The following is a 23,288-nucleotide window of genomic DNA, read 5'->3' as shown; positions in this document are numbered from 1 at the left end:
TGACCCAAAACACCACCCTGACCCAAAACACCACCCTGACCCCAGAACACCACCCTGACCCAAAACACCACCCTGACCCCAGAACACCACCCTGACCCAAAACACCACCCTGTCCCAGAACACCACCCTGACCCCAGAACACCACCCTGACCCAGAACACCACCCTGACCCCAGAACACCACCCTGACCCCAGAACACCACCCTGACCCCAGAACACCACCCTGACCCAGAACACCACCCTGTCCCAGAACACCACCCTGACCCAGAACACCACCCTGACCCCAGAACACCACCCTGACCCCAGAACACCACCCTGTAGCAGAACACCACCCTGACCCAGAACACCACCCTGTCCCAGAACACCACCCTGACCCAGAACACCACCCTGACCCAGAACACCACCCTGACCCCAGAACACCACCCTGACCCAGAACACCACCCTGACCCCAGAACACCACCCTGACCCAGAACACCACCCTGACCCAGAACACCACCCTGTCCCCAGAACACCACCCTGTCCCCAGAACACCACCCTGTCCCAGAACACCACCCTGACCCAAAACACCACCCTGACCCAGAACACCACCCTGACCCAAAACACCACCCTGACCCAGAACACCACCCTGTAGCAGAACACCACCCTGTCCCAGAACACCACCCTGTCCCCAGAACACCACCCTGTAGCAGAACACCACCCTGTCCCCAGAACACCACCCTGACCCCAGAACACCACCCTGTCCCCAGAACACCACCCTGTCCCCAGAACACCACCCTGACCCCAGAACACCACCCTGACCCAAAACACCACCCTGACCCCAGAACACCACCCTGACCCCAGAACACCACCCTGACCCCAGAACACCACCCTGACCCCAGAACACCACCCTGTCCCAGAACACCACCCTGACCCAGAACACCACCCTGACCCCAGAACACCACCCTGACCCCAGAACACCACCCTGACCCCAGAACACCACCCTGTAGCAGAACACCACCCTGACCCAGAACACCACCCTGACCCCAGAACACCACCCTGTAGCAGAACACCACCCTGTCCCCAGAACACCACCCTGACCCCAGAACACCACCCTGTAGCAGAACACCACCCTGTCCCCAGAACACCACCCTGTAGCAGAACACCACCCTGTCCCAGAACACCACCCTGTAGCAGAACACCACCCTGTCCCCAGAACACCACCCTGTCCCCAGAACACCACCCTGACCCCAGAACACCACCCTGACCCCAGAACACCACCCTGTAGCAGAACACCACCCTGACCCCAGAACACCACCCTGTAGCAGAACACCACCCTGACCCAGAACACCACCCTGTAGCAGAACACCACCCTGACCCAGAACACCACCCTGTCCCCAGAACACCACCCTGTAGCAGAACACCACCCTGTCCCCAGAATACCACCCTGACCCCAGAACACCACCCTGACCCCAGAACACCACCCTGTCCCCAGAACACCACCCTGACCCAGAACACCACCCTGACCCCAGAACACCACCCTGACCCCAGAACACCACCCTGTAGCAGAACACCACCCTGTCCCCAGAACACCACCCTGACCCCAGAACACCACCCTGACCCCAGAACACCACCCTGACCCAGAACACCACCCTGACCCAAAACACCACCCTGTAGCAGAACACCACCCTGTAGCAGAACACCACCCTGACCCAGAACACCACCCTGTAGCAGAACACCACCCTGTAGCAGAACACCACCCTGACCCCAGAACACCACCCTGTCCCCAGAACACCACCCTGACCCAGAACACCACCCTGTCCCAGAACACCACCCTGTAGTAGAGCACCACCCAGTCCAAGAGGAACACCACCTGTTGGTTTTAAACCATTGTTGTTTATTTTGTCCTCCAGAAAACCTGCTGGTTGTCACCGTGGCGACGGGAGAGACGGACGGATTCCAGCGCTTCATGCAGTCGGCCAACTACTTCAACTACACCGTCAAGGTGAGCCGCTGGCCAGCAGAGAACCTATCGCTCAGAGAGCCGCACGCCGAGACATTCAGTCACTGAGCCGAAGATCTGACCCGATGCACTCCAACGTGAGGCTAAGAGCCTCGCATCCAATCAGCATGGAGTCCTCATACTACTAGCTGTACTTTTTTCTATACTACCGTACTAACCGTACCACTGTAGTACTCTCTGAGCTAGCTACTACCCTGCCTGTACTATCTGTACTACCTACTATAATGTTAACTATACTACCATCTATACTACCTCCTGTACTAATTTAGTACTGACTGCCCCGTACTGGGACAAACCTCCTGTAGTGATATCTAACTACTCACTGTACTAATGTAGTGCTATCTAAACTACTCTCTGTACTACTGTAGTACTATATACACACTACTAACTGTACTGATGTAGTTCGGACTATACTCCTAGCTGTAGTACTGACTCGACCACCTTCGGTCCTACCCTCTGCCCCAGGTTCTGGGGCTGGGGTCGGACTGGCGTGGAGGGGACGTGGGGACCTCCATCGGTGGGGGGCAGAAGGTCCGCCTCCTGAAGGAGGCCTTGGAGGTTCTGGACCTCAAGGACATGGTGGTGCTGGTGGTGGACAGGTGGGTTCTGCTGCACCTTAACATCTGGAGCACCTCGGACCTCTAGGGTCTGGTGGGTTCTTGTCTAGGTTTACCTCTGGACCACCTCTGACCTCTAGGGTCTGGTGGGTTCTGGTCTAGGTTTACCTCTAGACCACCTCGGATCACTAGGGGGACGCAGACCACCGGATGAACTTCGCGGTTGGTTCCCCAAAATATTTGCCAAACGTTGTCTTTTAAGAAAGATGTCAATGCTATGTTCCTGGTTTTAGTTCAAATGTAGATCCATGAATCCACAACCGTACACACGTCCTCCTGAATGTAGACTTAATACAATCAAATCTGAAATATCTCTCCATGCGATTTATTCGTCCCTGTGAGGTAAGGGACTGAACTACAACCTTGGTTTTTACTGCATTCAGACAGAAGTATTTTAAATACGTGTCTAATCTAAGCGCCTATCTGTGTGGGACGTATCAATTAGACATTATGATAATTGCCCTAATTACAGCCCAGGCTAAGCCTCTTGGATGAGGCTGCTTGTTAGGACCGGCAGGTAGACGCTGCTGCTGCCAAAGTCCCGTGGAAAGTACAAGTGAGTGGTGGAGCTAATAGCAGCCTCCAGCCCACGACTCTAAGTAGAGGATACTTCCCACATTGTTTGAATGCTGCACTTTGGGGGTACCCACCCTGCCCGGGCATTGAGGAAACACAGCCACTTCCTTTTTAACAAGGAAATGGCTGTGTTTAAGTATTTTCACCACGCTATGATTATCTTCTGGTGTGTAATGGCGCTGCTAAGCAATCTGGGGTCACCATAATGTCTTGAGGTTCAGCGTGTGCGCATGCCACGGGTATGTGTACGTGTGCGGACGTGCCCGTGGACCCCAAGTCCTTCAGCAGGAGGGAAGGAGATGAAGTGTCCTCGAGTGAGACGGTAAACAGAGAGTTTTTTTTGGGTCCGGTAGAATTCCTCCAGAACAATCTATCCCCCTGAGAGAAAGCCATGGCTGTTTACACACAGCTCAGCCTCAACAAGTAGAAGCCCACGGGCCGTCGGGACGTTCTGAAGTTCGAACGGCCGTCGGCCGCAGATCTTTCAGCCTGACGAACGCTGTGTTTGTTCTCCCCTGACAGCTACGATCTTATCTTCTCCGGGGGGCCCGAGGAGTTGCTGAGCAAGTTCCAGCAGACCAATCACAGGGTGGTGTTCGCGGCGGAGGGGCTTGTCTGGCCCGACAAGAGGCTGGCGGAGAAATACCCGTCGGTGCGCAGTGGCAAGCGGTTCCTCAACTCCGGAGGTGAGGAGAAGGCATCGCAACGGGTGCGGAGGTCTGGGATGGTATCGCCATGACAACGCGTTGAAACATTCCAGCCCCCATGAGTCTAAACATGTTTGAGTAGAGCGAAGGGATCTGGTCTGCTGATAGCAAGTAGATCGCTGACCAAATAACGTTTTTTGAAGCTATTCTCATCTCGGGATCCAAAATAAATCTTTGGTAATCCTGAGTTTCCTGAGAGTCCTGTCGTCTGTGTCACACCCCAACCCTCCTCCAACGGGATTGTGACCCAGGTTTGGGTGCCAACCCTTTGTTTAAGGAACGCTTGGTGACCAGAACCAGTCCAGACTGGATCACCTGCCGAGTTCCTCTACGGCGGAGGCGTAATGGGTTCAGGAAGGGTGACAGGCTGGTGTTATGTCCAGCGGGCTTTGTTAATATTATCTTTTCTCTAAATCGTAAGCGTATTTTCCTTGTAAACATTATCCTATTGGACGAGGGAGCTGGTATTTCCTGGCTGGGGGACAGTGGACAATGGCAGCTCTTTAACCCAGGACCCAGCAGCCCTAGTCTAGACTGTCTGAACCCCATCACGGGGTCTGGGCTGGTCTGGTCTGGTCTGGTCTGGTCTGGTCTGGTCTGGTCTAGGCCTTCTCCAACTGCTCATAACACAAAGCAACAAGGTCACCAGCAACACAGCCACTACAAAGGACCAGTTAGGATCTGGTCTAGTAACGTATTGGTAGTAGGCTTGTCGAGAAAGGATTAGTAGGCTGGTCTACAGAGGTTGAGTAGGCCAGTTAGGGTTGAAGGCTGATCTAGTTAGGGTTAGTTAGTGGCCTGTAGAGCAGGTCTTGGTTCGTTGGTCAGGGTTAGTTAGTTAGTTGTCTGTAGAGCAGGTCTTGGTTGGTCAGGGTTAGTTAGGGTCATGTGTGAAAAGTTTCATCCGCTCGCCTGAGGATCCTGGACACACTGCAGCGATGGAGGCCCTGCTTCAAAGTGTCGGGGGCTTGTGTGTTCAGGGGCGGGATGAACACGAGGTCTCTGTTCAGAGGCCGGGGGACAGCTGGAAGTAATATTCCTACAAATTATAGTAAGACTATTACCAATTTTCCTGTCTGCCCTTCACCGTTTATTAAGCTGATCCATATACTTTCTGCTTTATAGAAAATAGACACACAAATGACCAAATTATACCCAAACTAAACATCTTTACACAAAAACAAACACATCTTTAGACAGAAACTACACATCTTTACACAAAGACTTCACACAGAGCAGCAACACAAGCAGTTACAGCCAGGGTGGAACCCTTGAACCCAGTGTTCTGGTTTAATATGTTTAGCTTGGCGCTGGAGTTAGCATTGTGTTATATACGTTCAGCCTGATGCTAGGGTTAGCACGATGCTATAGAAGTTTAGTTTGGCGCTTGCGTAAGCGGGCTGCTATGTACATTAAGCATGGCACTGGGTTCACCATGGTGTTATATTTATTTAGCTTGGTGCCGCGGTGAGCATGGTGCTGTGTAAGTTTAGCTTCGTGCTTGGGTTAGCATGGCGCTTTATACGTTTAGCTTGGTCCTGGGGTTAGCATGACGCTATATACGTTTAGCTTGGTCCTGGGGTTTGCACGTAGTTAAATAAGTTTAGCCTAGCGCTGGGGTAAACATGGCACCATATAAGTTTAGCATAGCGCTGGTTTTAGCACGTTGTAAAATAAGTTTAGCCTAGCGCTGGGGTTGGCACGTTGTTAAATAAGTTTAGCCTAGCGCTGGGGTTAGCCAGTTTTGTTTACGTTTGGCTTGGTGCTGGGGGGATACAGTGTTATATAAGCCTCGCTTGGCACTGGATCCCTGCTTGGTTACATTCTCATGCAGCGGTCTGCGGGTGCGGGGGTTCCGCTTCCTGATCATGAGGTTATGCCAAAAATGTCCACTTTTAGCGCTGGTCCGTTGCCAAGGAAACGTTCCTCTATGCATATGTAATTCTAACTCTGTGGAGACCCATCTGTGGGACATCTGTGGCTCTTCTATAGAAAGGTGTTCAATAACCTGTTTTTTTCGTCCCGCGTTTTAACTTTCCTGGATTGTCACCCTCAGGAATTATGGGATACGGCACTTCCATAAAAGAAATGGTGGGCCAGTGGAATCTCCATGACAACGACGACGACCAGCTGTTCTACACTAAGATCTACCTGGACTTCCAGCAGAGGGTGAGCCGAACACCATGGTTGTGAGGTCATCCCTCTAAACGCTCCCATGGCCGCCACACTAGGGCTGGGCGATTTGGCCTGAAAATAAAATAACAGATTTTTCAAACCAAACCCGATTATCGGATTTAATCCATATTTTTTCTATGAATGACAAATATATATATTTTTTAAGTTTGGATTTTATTTGAAGATTAACAATTGTTTGGTTACTAGACTTTAGACAAACTCTAAACACTCACTTTTTCAGCGCATGCTGCGATGTTGACATTTGAATCTTTAAAAATAAAATATACATATTTTTTTCTTTTTTCAATAATCGATTTTCTTTAAAAAAAAATAACGGTTATTGACCATAAATTCGAATTAAGATTCAAAATCTATTAATCGTCCAGCTCTACATTAAAACCCTCTCTCTCTCTCTCTCTCTCCCTGTGCTCCCCTCAGGAAGGCCTCAACATGACTCTGGACCACAAGTGCCAGATCTTCCAGAATCTGAACGGCGCTATCGGTGAGTGACATCACCAAAAAGCACACCACAAAGCCCTCAAGACAGTTTCTGTGTGTAAATCACACCCCGACCGCACATTCTGAGCACTCCCAGAAGGGCATCTGTGGTCCAGATGCCAGGGGATGTCTGGGGGCACCGTGTGGCCCAAAGTGGTCCCGCGGGGCAATCCATGAACGTTCTTCCTCGTTTTGAGTCACATCAGCAAACCGACCACTTCAGTGCGAAAATGGGACCCGACCGCACACTCAGAGGACCCTGAGCTCTCCAGAATTGCGAATCCATACAAATGTTAAAAATGAAGGATCGACCGTTCCTGTCTCTCGTGTGGTCAGAGGGTCTGCGAGCCGACGTCCCGGGATTGTTACTCTAATCCTCGGTAGCTGCTTGTTCGTTGTTGGTGTTTACTCTGACCAGCATGAGGCCAGATGTCAGCTCCTGGTCTAGAGAAGGTCCAGAGGCCAGAGGCCGGTCTAGAGCCCAAGGCCCATCTGTTCTAGAGACAAGAGCCCATGTGGTCCAGAAACCAGTCTGGTCTAGAGGCCAGAGGCCACTTATGGAGAGGTGTGAACATGCGTCTCTTTCTCGCAGATGAAGTCATGCTGAACTTCGGCACCGACCGGGTCCGAGTCAGGAACGCTGTGTACGACAGCCTGCCCGTCGTCGTCCACGGCAACAGGAAGAGCAAAGTGAGTGTGATGCCGTGCCCTCCACCCTCGCCCATCCTCTCAACAGCGGGCACAACCCCGTCTATAGGTCTAGGACGGTCTACGGTGGTCTATGTACCTAGATCTACACAGTTCTATGCATTCTAGATCTAGCCGGGGCTTGATGGTGCATACACACACTGAACATACGCTATAGAGACCAGGCCGTGTTCCCATGGCGTCAGTATTCGTAATATCCCTCCGTAGGAGGGCCCCCAGGAACCCAAGCGCCCTCCTCGACCAGAGGGAGCCTGGCTTTTCTCTTTCTCCCCTTTCTCTCCCTCTGGGTCTCTCCCTTCAAACCTCCCCATTCGTCTTCCTCCGTCTCTCCCTCCCCCTCTCCCCTCCGTGTGTGTGTGTGTGTGTGTGTGTGTGTGTGTGTGTGTGTGTGTGTGTGTGTGTGTGTGTGTGTGTGTGTGTGTGTGTGGGTGTGTGTGTGTGTGAACAGTAAGATACTGTAATCAACCTCCTACTCAGCCAGCTCCCCACTCCTCACATTCCAGCAGTCTGGCAGAGAGCCATGCGTTCTCCAGCCCAAACCCACCATGACTCATTGCCCCCAAACGGGCCGACTAGAGTCTAGCGCTGGAGCTATTCCATGCGCTTCTAGCGCTGGAGCTATCACACTCGTGTCCAGAGATACTGCAACAGCACCCAGAGCTAATGCACTAGAATCTAGCACTGAAACCAATGAATAAACTTAATGCATCTAGCACTAACTCAGCTGAACTAGTCTTAAAGATAAAGCACAAGGATCTTGAGGTAATGCAGCTTCTAGAGCTTGTGCACTGATTAGCCTCTGAGCTCATGTTCTAGCTTCAAGAGCTAGCTGACAAGACCTAATGATAATTTAATGGATTGTACGAGTGATTTGAAATTAAGAGAGTCCAGTTATAGAGGTGGGTTTATACACATCCACCTTTATAAATGTTAAAAATAGATACATAAACACCTTGCTTCCATTTAGAATGTGAGTGGTGTTAGCAGCCGAGCTACCAGAGAGAGTGGAGATGTACGCTGGTACTGACCTCCTGATGTGTTTCCAGATCTATCTCAACTACCTGGCCAACTACGTCCCCAACGCCTGGAACAACGAGCAGGCCTGCGCCATCTGCGACCACAACATGCTGGACCTGTCTCAGCTGGAGGTAGGTACACCCCCAGCAGACCCGTGTGTAGTTCCATTGACGGCCTGTAGGGGGCGTCGTGGAGGAGGATAATGCAAAGCGGCATGTCTCCCCCTCTAAAAGGGTAATTCCGGCAAAAATTGAAGCCCGGGTCTTTTTTGGCATGAAGACCCATAAAATGAGCCCTCCAGACACTTTTTTTGTAACAGCCCAAATGGCTTCAATTATATTGGCTAGGGGGCGGTGTGAACGCTTCCAATTCGTCATTTTTTAATCCACTAATATTGCTCAAAATAGCACCAAACCTCTGCAGTAGCATGACTAGGGTCCTTACACATAAAACGAAGAATCAACAACTTGGTTAGAGTACCGGGTGTTTATTAAAAAAGACTGTTTTCCAAGTTCTTTGCCGGAATCACACTTTAAGGCTGCTACACTCAACCACCATATAAAGCGTGTTCGGAGTCTCGGTTGAGTTAGGGTAAAAAAATCTATTCAATGTGTTCAGCTGTGTTTGAAGCTTTTGCAACCATGCGGACGGTGTCTGGTCCGATTTAACAAGCAAAGTCTGAGAGTGTTGGCGTCTGAGGACCTGAGCCTCTGATAACCAGCCAATCAGCGCAGTGTGTGGGAGGGGCGGACCTACGCCACCCGATGTTAAGGAGACGCATTGCATCTCACGCAAGAGCAGAACGTACTCACTACTTTGCAGTTGGCAGTAGTCTTCACGGTGTGTTTCAATGCAACTTTTCCGCCGAACATGTCGTACGAGAGGCAACGGAGTGGTCGGTTGAAGGCAGTTGGCCGTTGGTTTGAGTCTGGGCTGTGTGTGGGCTCCTTTAGTCAACAGGGAGGAATGGGATTTCATTCTCGTAATATGAGGCCCATAAACCGAATGTCTCTGCTTGGATCGGATCCCGGTTAATCTTGGCAATGGTATTTAATTAAAAAGTTATTAATGTCAATTAGTTTTGGCCGTAGGCATCGAGTCCGGCCCTCAATGTTGCCAAAAAAATTGCCAAATATGGGCATAGTGGTGTTGTCTAAACCAATGGGTGATGGACAGGCTTCGTTCACTCAATTTCCTCTCTCTGTGTGAGGAGTATCTGACGTGGCCTCAGACCCTGGCCTCCCTCTGGTCCTCTTCTCTGTGTGGGGGTATCTGACGTGGCCTCCACCATGAGGACCAGAGGGAAGACAGGGTCCGAGCCAACCCTCATGTATCCAGGACTGGGCTTAGCATGGTCCAGACTACTGAGGAGGAGGAGGAGGAGGAGGAGGAGGAGGAGGAGGAGGAGGAGGAGGAGGGGTAGGAGGAGGAGGAGGAGGGGTAGGAGGAGGAGGAGGAGGAGGAGGAGGAGGAGGAGGAGGAGGGGTAGGAGGAGGAGGAGGGGTAGGAGGGAGAGGAGCAGGAGGTGGAGGACGAGAGAGGAGGTGGAGGAGGTGGAGGAGGAGGAGGAGGAGGAGGAGGGGTAGGAGGGAGAGGAGCAGGAGGTGGAGGGAGAGGAGGAGGAGGAGGAGGAGGAGGGAGAGGAGGAGGAGGAGGAGCAGGAGGACGAGAGAGGAGGTGGAGGACGAGGAGAAGGAGCAGGAGGTGGAGGGAGAGGAGGAGGAGGAGGAGGAGATGGAGCAGGAGGTGGAGGAAGAGGAGGAGGAGGAGGTGCAGGGGGTGGGTTAGGAGAGAGAGGAGCAGGAGGTGGAGGGAGAGGAGGAGGAGGAGGATGGGAGGGGGAGGAAGAGGGAAAGAGCAGTGTTCCCAGGGTCCAGTGGGCCGTGTGAAGGCCGGCCCAGGAGGCTGAAGACCTAACCCAGCTGTTAGTGGGCTGACCACCCCGTCCAGCCTTCGGTTTCTTCACCGCGGTCACTGGCGAGCCGACGGCACAGTTCAGACGACCAGATGATGGATATTATGTACATTATATAACTCCTCTATATTCTACTCCACACTGCGGTGGAGGTTAACACAACACTCGCGTCCTCACGTCGTCTGCATGCCCCTGCTTCGACAATATTCTGAAATATGAAAGAGCCCGTCATTCAGTTTGCTGGGCATTCATTTGAAGTATGCAGATGTTTTGTCACGAATAATTAATGCCAATTCTCCCGGGAACCTTCCATTACCCCATGAAAGGGTAGTGGGTGTACTGACGGGAAATCCTGGTCATCCTTTCCCGGTATGAATCCCTCTTTTAGTTATTATAACAGTGTAGATGTGTTATGTTCCGGGGTGAACTGGGGTCAACAACGGGAGAGCTGAATTTCGTCTGGGTCCGTTTGTCCTGCTGTGCAAACAGGCACACACACAGACACACAAACGTGCACGCACACACATACACAAACACTAGCACACACACACGTTAGCACACACAGACACGCTGGCACTCACACACGATTACACGATTACACAAACGCACACACACATGCATAAAAAAAAAACACATGCACACTCACGCACGCACACGCAAGCACACACAGATATACGCACACATACAGACACTCGCTAGCACACACAGACACGCTGGCACACACACACAAACACACACACACACACACACACACACACACGCACACACACACACACATTCTCTGGCACACACAGACACGCTGGCACCCACACACACATACACACACACACACACACACACACACACACACACACACAGACAAAGCGCTGGTGGCGTGATTGGAGGTTAGGATGGTCCTCAGTTAGCTGCCCTCCTCAGAGCTAAAAACAGCTCCGCAATTAGCCGCTTCCTCGCGTTCCCGTTTGAACTGCAAACCATCCTGAGCTGGACAGTCTCTCTAGACTGTGGCTTGGCCCGAGCATCATGGGAAAAAGAGTTTCTGCTCTGTGTTGCTCTCACTGTCTCTACAACAAACCCTGAGCGCTGAAAGCTGTAGAATGTATAGATATAGATATATATTTATTTATATATATATATATAGGCCGTTATACTGTACATACCAGGCTTGCTGGAGAACCGTTTTTCATACCATATCCCAGCACTCTGAAATGAGCTCATGGACTGAGCGCCTTCATGTGTTACATCATCGAATGGTTAGGCGTTGGAGGTGTTGTCGGTGCGGTCGGAGCCGAAGCGCGTGTTTCTGGTTTATCTGGCCCGCCGCGAGACGCCAGACCCGCACCAAACGGTTGTTTTGAATGCGGGCGAAGTCAGCGAGAGTGAAGTGGTTCAGCCGGAGCAGCCGGAGCCGAGCGGTGGACCTTCTGTGGCCATGTAGGCGTTTGACATCCAGTATGATGAACACCAGTTGAGACGTCATATGTTTGGACAGCTATGATTCACGGTAAACAGACTTCCATTTCCAGCGAGTTTATTTACAGCAGAGCTACAGAGTGTCCCTCTGGCCCGCAGGCCTTCCCCGAGGTGCTGCTGGGAGTCTTCATCGAGCAGCCCTCGCCCTTCCTCCCAGAGTTCTTCCAGAGGCTGCTGACCCTGGACTACCCCCGAGACAAGCTCAGTCTGTTCCTGCACAACCAGGTGGGACCCCCGCGACGCCCCCCCCCCGCGAGTCCGCCGCTCAACCTCCAGCTCTATGCCCGACACCACCTTCACCACTGCACCACCACTACACCAACTCTGCCTCTATGCACCTCAAGCAACACCACCTCCAACACCACCTCCACCCTATGCATCCAATTCCTCCACTGAGAGCACCACCTCCAACACCACCTCCACCCTATACATCCAAATCCTCCACGAGAGCACCACCTCCAACACCACCTCCACCCTATGCATCCAAATCCTCCACCGAGAGCACCACCTCCAACACCACCTCCACCCTATGCATCCAATTCCTCCACCGAGACCACCTCCAGCAGACCTACCCCTCCACGTCCTCCACCTCCACCTACACCACCTGCCCATCCTCCACCAACACCACCTCCAACACCGCCTCCACCTCTATACCTCCACCTCTATAACCCCGCCTCCACCAACTCTTAACGCCACCTGCATCAAAAAATACCTCCGTCAACATCACCTCCAATGCCATCTCCAGCAACACCACCTCCATCACTCCACCTCCACCAGTACCAACTGTAACACCAGCTCCAGCACCACACCTCCACTAAACACCTCCTCCACCTCCCAGTGCATTGGACGTGCGATGGTTTCATGTTGTCTTCATGTTGTGTGGTCAGGAAGTCCTCCATGAGAAACACATCGAGAGGTTCTGGACGGAGCACCGTCACCACTTCAAGAGCTTCAAGGTGGTCGGACCAGAGGAGAACCTCAGCCAAGGAGACGCCCGCAACATGGGCATGTAGGTGGACCGCATTACCCACAATGCCCTGCTCTCCTAATAAGACATAGGGATGTGTGTTGGATTCACATCCTCCTGTAGAAATAGAAGATAGGTTAATAGGTGTATTAGGTTAATAGAAGATAGAGATGGAGAAGCTAAAGCCTTGAACTAGGGTGTAGAGATGGTAGAAGGTCATGTGTAGGGTAGAGGTCATGTGTAGGGCAAAGGTCATGTGTAGGGTAGAGGTCATGTGTATGAGGTTGATGGTACTTGGTCATGTGTATGGGGTTGATGGTAGCAGGATGTGTAGGGGGTTGATATGGTAGGAGATCATGTATGGGGTTGATGGTAGCAGGATGTGTACGAATAGAATCCAGAACCTCACCCATCATTGCTCAGCCAGGGCAGTGTTTACATCAATCAACTCATCAACCACATCATTAGTCACGCCAGCCCATAATACTACAGTCTGTGGTTCATCAGCCTCCTCTAATTTGCTCATAGGCATTCTCTCCTTTCCACTTTCAGACTTCTGTCTCACTCTCACTGTGTCTCTTGATCCCTTTCTTACTGTCTCTCTTTATGTCTCTCTCTCTCTCACTGTGTCTCTTAATCCTTCTATCACAGTCTCTCTCTCACCGTCTCTCTTGATGTGTCTCATTGTCTCTCACTGATTCTCAGTGTGTCTCTCTACATCGCTTTATCAATGAATCTGTCTCTGTATCCCAATGTCATGGACAGAGGTTTAATTTCATGTTCCTGTATGTGTGTGTATGTGTGTGTGTGTGTGTGTGTGTGTGTGTGTGTGTGTGTGTGTGTGTGTGTGTGTGTGTGTGTGTGTGTGTGTGTGTGTGTGTGTGTGTGTGTGTGTGTGTGTGTGTGTGTGTGTGTGTGTGTGTGTGTGTGTGTGCGTGTGTGTGTGTGTGTGTCAGGGACCTCTGTCGTAAGGATTCTAGCTGTGGCTACTACTTCAGCATTGACTCGGACGTCATGTTGACCAACCGGCAGACTCTGAAAATCCTCATCGAACAGAACAGGTAAAGTCAGCCATGTTGGATCCTAATTGACAGCACAGGCAGCCACAGCCATGTTGGATCCTCATTGACATAACGGGTAGCGTTATGTCAATAACAGGTAGCGTTATGTTAATAGAGATCCAACCATGTTGGATCTCTATTAACCTAAAAGGTAGAGTCAGCCATGTTGGATCCTCATTAACAGAACAGGTAGAATCGGCTATGTTTGATCCTTACCTGAACAGGTAGAGTCAGCCATATTGAACCTTATTATTATTGAACCGTAGAGTAGGCCATGTTGGATCCTTATCAACAAACGGTAGAGTCAGCCATGTTGGATCTGCGTGGGCGGGGTTGCAGAGCCGGCATGGCGCTGGCAGGCCGGGCGGTCTCACGCCTCAAAGGAGATAAAAACCACCAGAAGTTCAGAGTCGCATGGAAGGAGGTTAAAAATACTCCCCAGGCTTCCTGTTTCTGCCAGCTCAGGCGGGAAGGTCACGGCTGCCCGACATACCTTTATTACACAAATTATTTCAAAGTTAAAATGTCCTCTGGGGAAAAGGCAGAAATAGAAAGTCGACGTGAGCGTGTGCGGCGAGCTGGTCTCCTCCCTCCTGGTGGTTTGAACTCCAGGCTCTGCCAATAAACGTTCTCTGTTTAAAAGGCGGAATTAATTGAATTGGTCGGACTACAAAGCACTACAAAGGATAACTCTGTGACCGCGGAATGACGGAAAACAACATGGCGTCCTTCTTTGTGAGGTTCGCGAGACAAAAGGGTTTGAGACGCGGTATAGCGTGTGAAATCTCTCTCCCTCTCTCCCTTTGTCTCTCTATATCTCTCGCTGTTTCTCTATCTCTCTCCCCTTGTCCTTCTCTGTCTGCCTCTCTCTCCCTGCCTTTCTACCTCTCTCTGGCTTACTCTCTCCCTCTGACTCTCTGTCTCTCTCTCTCTGTCTCTCTCTCTGTATTTCTCTCTCTCTCTCTCTCTCTCTCTCTCTCTCTCTCTCTCTCTCTCTCTCTCTCTCTCTCTCTCTCTCTCTCTCTCTCTCTCTCTCTCTCTCTCTCTCTCTCTCTCTCTCTCTCTCTCTGACAGGAAGGTGATCGCCCCCCTGGTGACACGCCACGGGAAGCTGTGGTCCAACTTCTGGGGTTCTCTGAGCCTGGACGGGTACTACGCCCGCTCTGAGGACTACATCGACATCGTGCAGGGCAAGAGGATGTGAGTTGGGTCCCTGCTTCTTTTCGAGGTTGAGCGTGACGATGGCCGCGGTCAGAGCCGACCTCCGCAGGCGGGCCGACGCTGGGCTGTCCCGACGAGGCCAGCAGACGGCTCCTGGCTGCTGGGGAAGCCCGCCAGCACTAACGGGGGGTTGGGTCATCGCTTGGCCCGGGATCTGTCGTCAGCCTGGAGCGGACCAGACCCAGGGCCGAGTCCTGGGTTAGGCTGGGTAGTGTGTGGCTGGGTTTGACAGGCTGGGTCTGGCTTAGACTGGTTGAGACAGGGTCTGGGTAAGACTGGTAAGAATAGGTTAGGCTGGGTCTGGGTTAGAAAGGGTGAGACTGGTTCTGGGTTAGACTATGTGAGACTGTTCCTGGGTTAGACTGGGTCTGGTTTAGACTGGTCCTGGGTTAGACTGGGTCTTGGTTAGACTGGGTTAGTCTGGTTCTGGGTTAGACTGGGTCTGGGTTAGACTGGGTGAGACTGGTTCTGGGTGAGACTGGTTCTGGGTTAGACTGGTTCTGGGTTAGACTGGGTCTGGGTTAGACTGGGTGAGACTGGTCCTGGGTTAGACTGGGTCTGGGTTAGACTGGGTGAGACTGGGTCTGGGTTAGACTGGGTGAGGCTGGTCCTGGGTTAGACTGGTTCTGGGTTAGACTGTGTCTGGGTTAGACTGGGTGAGACTGGGTCTGGGTTAGACTGGGTGAGACTGGGTCTGGGTTAGACTGGGTCTGGGTTAGACTGGGTGAGACTGGGTCTGGGTTAGACTGGGTCTTGGTTAGACTGGGTGAGACTGGGTCTGGGTTAGACTGGTTCTGGGTTAGACTGGGTCTGGGTTAGACTGGGTGAGACTGGTTCTGGGTGAGACTGGTTCTGGGTTAGACTGGTTCTGGGTTAGACTGGTTCTGGGTTAGACTGGTTCTGGGTGAGACTGGTTCTGGGTTAGACTGGGTCTGGGTTAGACTGGGTGAGACTGGTTCTGGGTGAGACTGGTTCTGGGTTAGACTGGGTGAGACTGGGTCTGGGTTAGTCTGGGTTAGATCTGGTTCTGGGTTAGACTTGGTCTTGGTCAGACCTGGTCTGGGTTAGACCGGGCATGGATTAGTCTGGGTTGGACCTGGTCTGGGTTAGACTTGCTAACCTGCCCCCCCCCCTGTGTAGAGGCGTGTGGAACGTGCCGTTCCTTGCCCACGTCTACCTGGTCCAGGGTGCCGCCCTGAGGGACGAGCTGAGGGAGAAGAACCTCTTCGTCCTGGAGAAACTGGACCCGGACATGGCCCTGTGTCGGCACACCAGGGAGATGGTACGGCCCAAACCCACCCGCTACACAGTAGACACACCAGGGAGATGGTACGGCCCAAACCCACCCAGCTACAGAGCACCTTAAATACCTTAACATCAATCCTGCTACACTTTATATCACCTTGAATACCTTAACCCCAATCCTGCTACACTGTATATTATCTTAAATATCTAAACACCCTTCCTGCTACACTGTATAGTACCTTAAATACCTGAACACTCATCTTACTATACAGTATATTACCAAAATACCTGAAGACCCATCCTGCTACATACCATGTTACCTTAAATACAAATCACCCATCCTGCTTTACAGTATATTATGTAAAATACCTTAACATCCATCCTGCTATACAGTATACAACATTATATTGCAAGTTGGCATGCTTGCATTGCCGGATAATGGAATATATGTATGAGGATGTTCTGTCATGTCTAGATTTATGTACTGTAGTTACCGTAGCACACATGGTTAGCATGTGGCAGGCGGGCCAAGCTGAGCGATAAACTAAGTCTGTGAATGTTGAGACTCTCTCCTGTTCATCAGACGACAACCTGGCAAGTATATTCAGACGCCGTGTCTCCGGCATGATGGTCTCTTTGATGGTCTCTCTGATAGTATCTCTGAAGGTATCTCTGATGGTATTTCTGGCGAACTCCTTCCTCCTTCATCGTCTACTGATCATATGCCAGCATGTCTCCACGACGTCGCAGGGGACCAACCTCACCCCGTGTGCTTGGGCTATTCTCCTCTCTCTGAAGCCTTGACCTCTGACCTCTGACCTGTGCATGACCCTGAGTGCATGAACTCACGCTAGTCCTCGGTCTTGTGTCCTCGGCCCTGTGTCCTCGGTCTTGTGTCCTCGGCCCTGTGTCCTCGGTCTTGTGTCCTGGGCCTTGTGTCCTCGGTCTTGTGTCCTCGGCCCTGTGTCCTCGGTCTTGTGTCCTGGGCCTTGTGTCCTGGGCCTGCCTTCACACCGCTGTGCAAGGCGGTCGCTGCAACCTGAGCCTGTTGGGTCCAGACCTCCGTGGCCGTTGCTCCCTGGCCGTGGTGCTGCCCGGGTTCACCCCCCCCCCCCCCCCCCCCCCTTCCCTTCCTCACCGCCACCACCGCTCCTGCTCACCCCTGCAGAAGACTTTGTGATGATATTCCGGTTCCAGAACCCTTGTGTTACAGCAGAACTTCTCCTTTGTTTTAGACGAGCCACAGGGAGAAGGGCTCCCCTTCTCCGGAATCGTTCCATATGCTCAGACCCCCAAAGGTTCCCCACTTTCATTACTTTAACCGTTGACCTGTGTTGTACTGTGTTTCCAATCGGTGACATAAGCACCCAGAAGGTAGCCGTGTTTAAGACCAATAGAACGTAGAGTGCACCCGCACACAATCTTTGAAAACATTTGTTTAAACAACGTCTGAGGCTTTCTTCAGTGCGGCATTCTTATGAACACAATTCGGATCCGCATAAATCCCACAACCCCGCGCTAGGAACACAGGGGTGACAAAAGCCTGGCTCGCTCTCTGGAAATATATTTATATTTTTGTCTCGTCTGAGTGAGAGGATACATTCATTTGAACACTGAATTTATGGTTCCTTTAAATATAGGTGTTCGTATCTATGCTTCCTTAGAGAGAAGGAGACTATTTATGGTTCCTTAGAGAGTAGGAGACTATCTATTGTCCGTTATAGAGTAAGAGCTAGACATCATCTATGGATCCTTAGAATGTAGTAGACAGAATCTTTGGTTCTTTAGAGAGTAGGTAACATCATCTAGGGTTCCTTACAGAACAGGATACATTCCCTATGGTTCCTTAGAGAGTAGTAGACATTCTTTACGGCTCCTTAGAGAGTAGGAGATTAGAATAGGGGGGAGACCTCTACTTTTAGCCATCTGGTTTTAATCAAACCTCAGCAACATTTAATCTATGACTCCATCTGTACCTTAACGTAGAAACAAAAGCTATTTTTTAACCCTTTCTCCCCCTCGCTCCAGCGCATTAACACCCCTACCCTAGCCCGCCACCTAGCCCAAATAATCTTAAATTATTTGACACAAATAATAAAGGAATAATCACACGCACAGATCAATAATCCCAGATTATTAATCAGTGACAGCTCTAGAGCAACCCACGGATTCCAGCTTTCCGACACTCTGGAATTGAACACTAACGACAAACACCGGACTTGTTTTTTACACGTCAGTCCTGATAAACGTCTGAGAGCGTCGGGGAGGTTGAGCTGGATATTGCACGCCGCCAAATCGCTAACGTCTAACTGTTCTGGTCCAGGGAGTCTTCATGTTCATCACCAACCGCCAAGAATTTGGGCGCCTCATCTCCACCGCCAACTACAACACCTCCCACTACAACAACGACCTCTGGCAGATCTTCCTGAACCCTGTGGTGAGTGCACTCCCCCCGCTAGCCTTATGAAACACCTAGCATAAGTCTGCAGACGTAATGATGGCCGCCGAGCCGTCATGCTAGGGTTGAGCTGCCGGCTGATGAGTGATGAAGGGGCCCTGGTGTAAGGTTAAGTAAGGGTTAGCGCTCGATGGTGTCGCCGGCTGCGTGCTCTGTGTGGGTGTAGCGTTAGCCTGCTCTGAGTGAGGAGCTGAACATGGGAGACGCATCCGCTGGGTTCGTGAGGAACCTAGCATGCAAGTAGCATCCGCTGGGTGTGTGAGGAGCTAGCATGCTAGTAGCGATAGCTGGGTTTGTGAGGAGCTAGCATGCTGGTTGTGATAGCTTGCCCTGTGAGGAGCTAGCGTGTGAGGCCCCTTCATACACTCAACAACGATGCTGTCCAACGACAAAAGACTATGGCATCGGATGACCAGTTCTGTCGCACAAAAAAAGTGTTGCCTTCATGGTACCTTCCTCGGCTCACCAGCGTGGCCCTAGTGTTGGGTTAAGGGACAGCACGGTGTATGCATGATGCTACTGTATTCATTCCCTGACATTTTCTGGTGTGCCCACTTCTGTTCACAGGACTGGAAGGAAAAATACATCCACAAGAACTACAGTCATATCTTCACATCAAACGTCATGGAGCAGGTGAGTCTGTCGCGGCCGTGTTTCAGATGCTCTGCGCGTTATCTGGTTATGTTTCAGTTCAGCGTGTTATCTGGTTATGTTTCAGTTCAGCGTGTTATCCGGTTATGTTTCAGTTCAGCGTGTTATCTGGTTATGTTTCAGTTCAGCGTGTTATCCGGTAGTGCTTCAGTCCAGCGTGTTATCCGGTTATGTTTCAGATGTTATCTGGTTATGTTTCAGATTTTATCGGGTTATGTTTCAGCGTGTTATCTGGTTATGTTTCAGATGTTCATTCATGTTATCTGGTTATGTTTGAGAATTTCACTCATGTCATCTGGTTATGATTCAGCTTGATCCTCTGTGACATCTGGTCAAAAGCCCTTGTTTCATTGATAGAAAACATCTTGCCTTCCTGCAATTTTTTTATGAGGCTTTGTTATGTTTTTATAATCGTCAAATACTAATTAAAAAGAAAGCAGTGAATCCATCAATGCGCTCCCAGGGGTGTGCTTACCCGCTGTGGGAGACTGCGGGTAATGATGCAGGCTGGACGCTGTCGACCAGAACATCTGCTGCGGGACTCCAGCGTCCGTCCGTCAGGCCTTCAGGAATGTGTTCTGTGTGTTGCAGCCGTGCCCGGATGTGTTCTGGTTCCCCGTTCTGTCGCAGACGGCCTGTGATGAGATCGTGGAGGAGATGGAGAACTACGGCTCCTGGTCCGGGGGGAGACATGAGGTGAGTCCCCTCCGGTGAGCCCTGAGTCTGGCTGGGGCCCGGTGACCTCGGTGGAGCAGGCTCTTGGCTCGGTGTGGGGGCGTGATGTTTCAGCGCTGCCTCATGTTCCAGTGAAGAGAATCTAATGTTCAGCCGGGGCTCCCAGCCAGTGCAGCTACGCAGGAAACATCTGGGCCGGGAAGGTGGAGCTGGAGGAGTAGGGTGGAGGTAGGCTGGGGTTAGAAGGGGGTAGAGGGGAGGTAGAGATGGGGTCAGAGGGGGTAGGGTGGAGCTAGAGGCGCTAAGGTGGAGTTAGAGGGGGTAGGGAGGAGTAAGAAGAGGTAGGGAGGGGTTAGAGGGGGTAGAGGGGAGGTAGAGGTGGTAAATGGACTTACAGCCTTGACTGGTCTCCTGACTGGCCTGTCTGGTTCTCTCTTCTGATTGGCCTGTCTGGTTCTCTCTTCTGATTGGCCTGTCTGGTTCTCTCTTCTGATTGGCCTGTCTGGTTCTCTCTCCTGAGTGGCCTGTCTGGTTCTCTCTCCTGAGTGGCCTGTCTGGTTCTCTCTTCTGATTGGCCTGTCTGGTTCTCTCTCCTGATTGGCTGCAGGACAAGCGCATCACCGGCGGTTACGAGACGGTCCCGACGGACGACATCCACATGAAGCAGATCGGCTTCGATAAGGAGTGGCTCCACTTCATTCGAGAGTACATCTCCCCAGTCACCCTGAAGGTGTTCAGTGGGTACTACACCAAGGTAAATACTGCAGTACTACACGTAAATACTACAGTACTACCCATAAATACTACCCCAAGGTAATACTATAGTACTACACCAAGGTTAATACTATAGTACTGCACCAAGATAAACACTACAGTACTTCTACACCAAGGTATAACACAGGTACTTTGTTAAAACATACTTGCTCATGGGCAGAGGTGATTCAGATAAGGGTGGTTTGCAGTGAGCTACGGGTCTAGGTGTGAAAACCCGCTAACACACCTGTGTTTTTCCAGGGCTTCGCTGTGATGAACTTCGTGGTGAAGTACACACCGGGCAGGCAGTCGTACCTGCGACCCCACCATGACTCCTCCACCTTCACCATCAACATCGCCCTCAACAACAAACACCTGGACTTCGAGGTGAGCGATCTCTCCCCTCAATGCTAGGAGCTCTGATATTACTACTCATGTCTCAAATATTAATATGAACCTGATGTTAGTGGTTCTGTAAGAGGCTGGGGTTCAATATTAACCTGATATTAATCATAGCTCATCGTCTGTCTAATATTAATCTCTGGTGTTGTTATTGTTCAGACCAATGGTGGATCCTGCAGGTTTATTATATTAATATGAACCTGATATTAATGATAATAACCATTAATATTAATCTCTGATATTGTTATTATCCCGACGCAGGGCTGTGGCTGTAGGATTAATATTATTATGAACTAGAGCTGTCAAGCGATTAAAATATTTAATCGTGATTAATCGCATTAATGTCATAGTTAACTCACGATTAATCGCGATTAATCGCAAATTCTTTTTCTATGCTAAATATCCCTTGATTTTTTTGTCCCATAATTCTTCTCATTTTAATTCTCTTATCAACATGGTGAAGTGCATCGGCTTGTCTTGTGCAAATGATTTGGCATATAACAACATTGGCATATACTGATCAAAACAGGACGATACAAAAAAAGAGCCTATAGTGCAATTAAACGACTGCTTTGAACAAATGTCATTTGAACATAGCAGTCAGGCTACTGCTTCTTTTTTGTAAATAAAATATTTGCGTTAATCGCGCGATAATTTTTTTAACGCCGTTAAAATTGGTTTGCGTTAACGCCGTTAATAACACGTTTAACTGACAGCTCTATTATGAACCTGATATTAATTATAATAACCATTAATATTAATCTCTGATATTGTTATTATCCCGACGCTGGGCTGTGGCCTCAGGTTTAACATTAATATGAACCTGGTATTAATTATAATAACCAGTAATAATAATCTCTGATATTGTTATTATCCCGACGCAGGGCGGGGGCTGCAGGTTCCACCGCTACAACTGCTCCATCGAGTCTCCCAGGAAGGGGTGGAGCTTCATGCACCCCGGCCGTCTCACCCACCTCCACGAGGGCCTGCCCACAACCAACGGCACACGCTACATCGCCATCTCCTTCATCGACCCCTGAGCCGCTGACCCCCTGACCCCCTGACCCCCTGAGCCCTTGACCCCCTGCCCCTCCCTCACGACCTCTAGTGCTACGAGGCGGTTGAGAACCGCCTCTAGGACCTCTGTGACACAGAGGAGCTTCGGTACACGGTGTTGGCTCGCTGCCGACGGGAGAGACCGCGGGCTCAGCCAACACATTCTAGTGCCTTCCATCCCCTCTGCCTCTTGGCCTCACGGTCGGCTCCGGCGGCGGGAGGATCATGGGAAACTAAAGTTTATTTTTCTAACTTTGCACATCAGGATACGAGGACAGCGGCGGAGTTTAATAGGAATTCTGTTTGTACGAAGTTGTGTGTTTTGTTTTTTTTACGGGAAATGTTTCCGCTTACTGGAAAGCGTTCCCACACTGTCAATATCAAGTTGCTTAAATTATTGAAAAATAAAAGAAATGGAAAATATGAATGTTTCTTTGTGAAGGGCATCAACTACTACACAATATGGAGGTCTGCAGTAACTATAAAGATATGCCGCTTACAGTAGCTACATAATACACAGGCCTACATTAACTACACAATATACATGCCTACAGTACCTACACAATATACAGGCTTACAGTAGCTAAACAATATACAGGTCCTACATTAACAACACGATACACAGGCCTACAGCAACTACACACAGACCTACATTCTACACAACCCCCCGGCCTAAAGTAACTATTGCACAACCCCCAGCCCCTACATACTAGACGATGCACAGACCTACAGTGCGTTCTACACCAGGGGTCAGCAACCTTTTCAACGTGCAGTGCCAGTTTGACATTTTCTCGTTAATGAGTGTGTCTTAAGCAACAATATATTAAGAGTTAAGCTGAATTATGCTACAGCGACCAAAAACATTTCCAGAAGACCTGGAATTGTTTTATTTCCATATAGTCCACTATCATGCATCGACATTTTAAATGTTTTTTTTTGTTGTTATATTTGCTACATGGGCTTACAAATTATAATTACATCTGTCCCATCTTAAAACACCACCTTCAGAAACTCATTCAAAAAAAAAATTGCACCGTGAGAAATGTAAAAAACAAGAATATCTGAGAATGTTGGAACCATCCACATCAATATCTTTAAGACATGTACAGCTTGGCA

At 50.4% G+C, this 23,288-nt stretch overlaps 1 protein-coding gene across 2 annotated transcripts in view; it reads left to right on the top strand.

Moving 5' to 3' along the window:
* plod2 (procollagen-lysine, 2-oxoglutarate 5-dioxygenase 2) overlaps positions 1 to 22,595 on the top strand; it is a 33,128-nt gene extending 10,533 nt beyond the window's left edge. Inside the window, exons 2-20 of one of the 2 annotated variants that reach the window (XM_060044754.1) lie at positions 1,888 to 1,979; positions 2,463 to 2,596; positions 3,713 to 3,876; positions 5,954 to 6,066; positions 6,511 to 6,574; positions 7,163 to 7,260; positions 8,325 to 8,426; positions 11,783 to 11,908; positions 12,571 to 12,692; positions 13,607 to 13,711; positions 14,786 to 14,911; positions 16,073 to 16,214; positions 17,413 to 17,475; positions 18,501 to 18,614; positions 19,203 to 19,268; positions 19,878 to 19,982; positions 20,569 to 20,715; positions 20,976 to 21,101; positions 22,001 to 22,595. In XM_060044754.1, coding sequence (XP_059900737.1) covers positions 1,888 to 1,979; positions 2,463 to 2,596; positions 3,713 to 3,876; positions 5,954 to 6,066; positions 6,511 to 6,574; positions 7,163 to 7,260; positions 8,325 to 8,426; positions 11,783 to 11,908; positions 12,571 to 12,692; positions 13,607 to 13,711; positions 14,786 to 14,911; positions 16,073 to 16,214; positions 17,413 to 17,475; positions 18,501 to 18,614; positions 19,203 to 19,268; positions 19,878 to 19,982; positions 20,569 to 20,715; positions 20,976 to 21,101; positions 22,001 to 22,156 — 2,165 coding nt within the window. In that variant the 3' untranslated portion in view covers positions 22,157 to 22,595. The remainder of the gene's footprint in view (positions 1 to 1,887; positions 1,980 to 2,462; positions 2,597 to 3,712; positions 3,877 to 5,953; positions 6,067 to 6,510; positions 6,575 to 7,162; positions 7,261 to 8,324; positions 8,427 to 11,782; positions 11,909 to 12,570; positions 12,693 to 13,606; positions 13,712 to 14,785; positions 14,912 to 16,072; positions 16,215 to 17,412; positions 17,476 to 18,500; positions 18,615 to 19,202; positions 19,269 to 19,877; positions 19,983 to 20,568; positions 20,716 to 20,975; positions 21,102 to 22,000) is intronic. The other variant, XM_060044755.1, reaches the window with a different exon arrangement.
* Positions 22,596 to 23,288: the final 693 nt, after the last annotated feature.

Source organism: Gadus macrocephalus, chromosome 23, assembly GCF_031168955.1.
Source record: "Gadus macrocephalus chromosome 23, ASM3116895v1".
NCBI lineage: Eukaryota > Metazoa > Chordata > Actinopteri > Gadiformes > Gadidae > Gadus > Gadus macrocephalus.
Note: the sequence above shows the minus strand (reverse complement) of the source record. Positions and strands in the feature narration are given on the sequence as shown.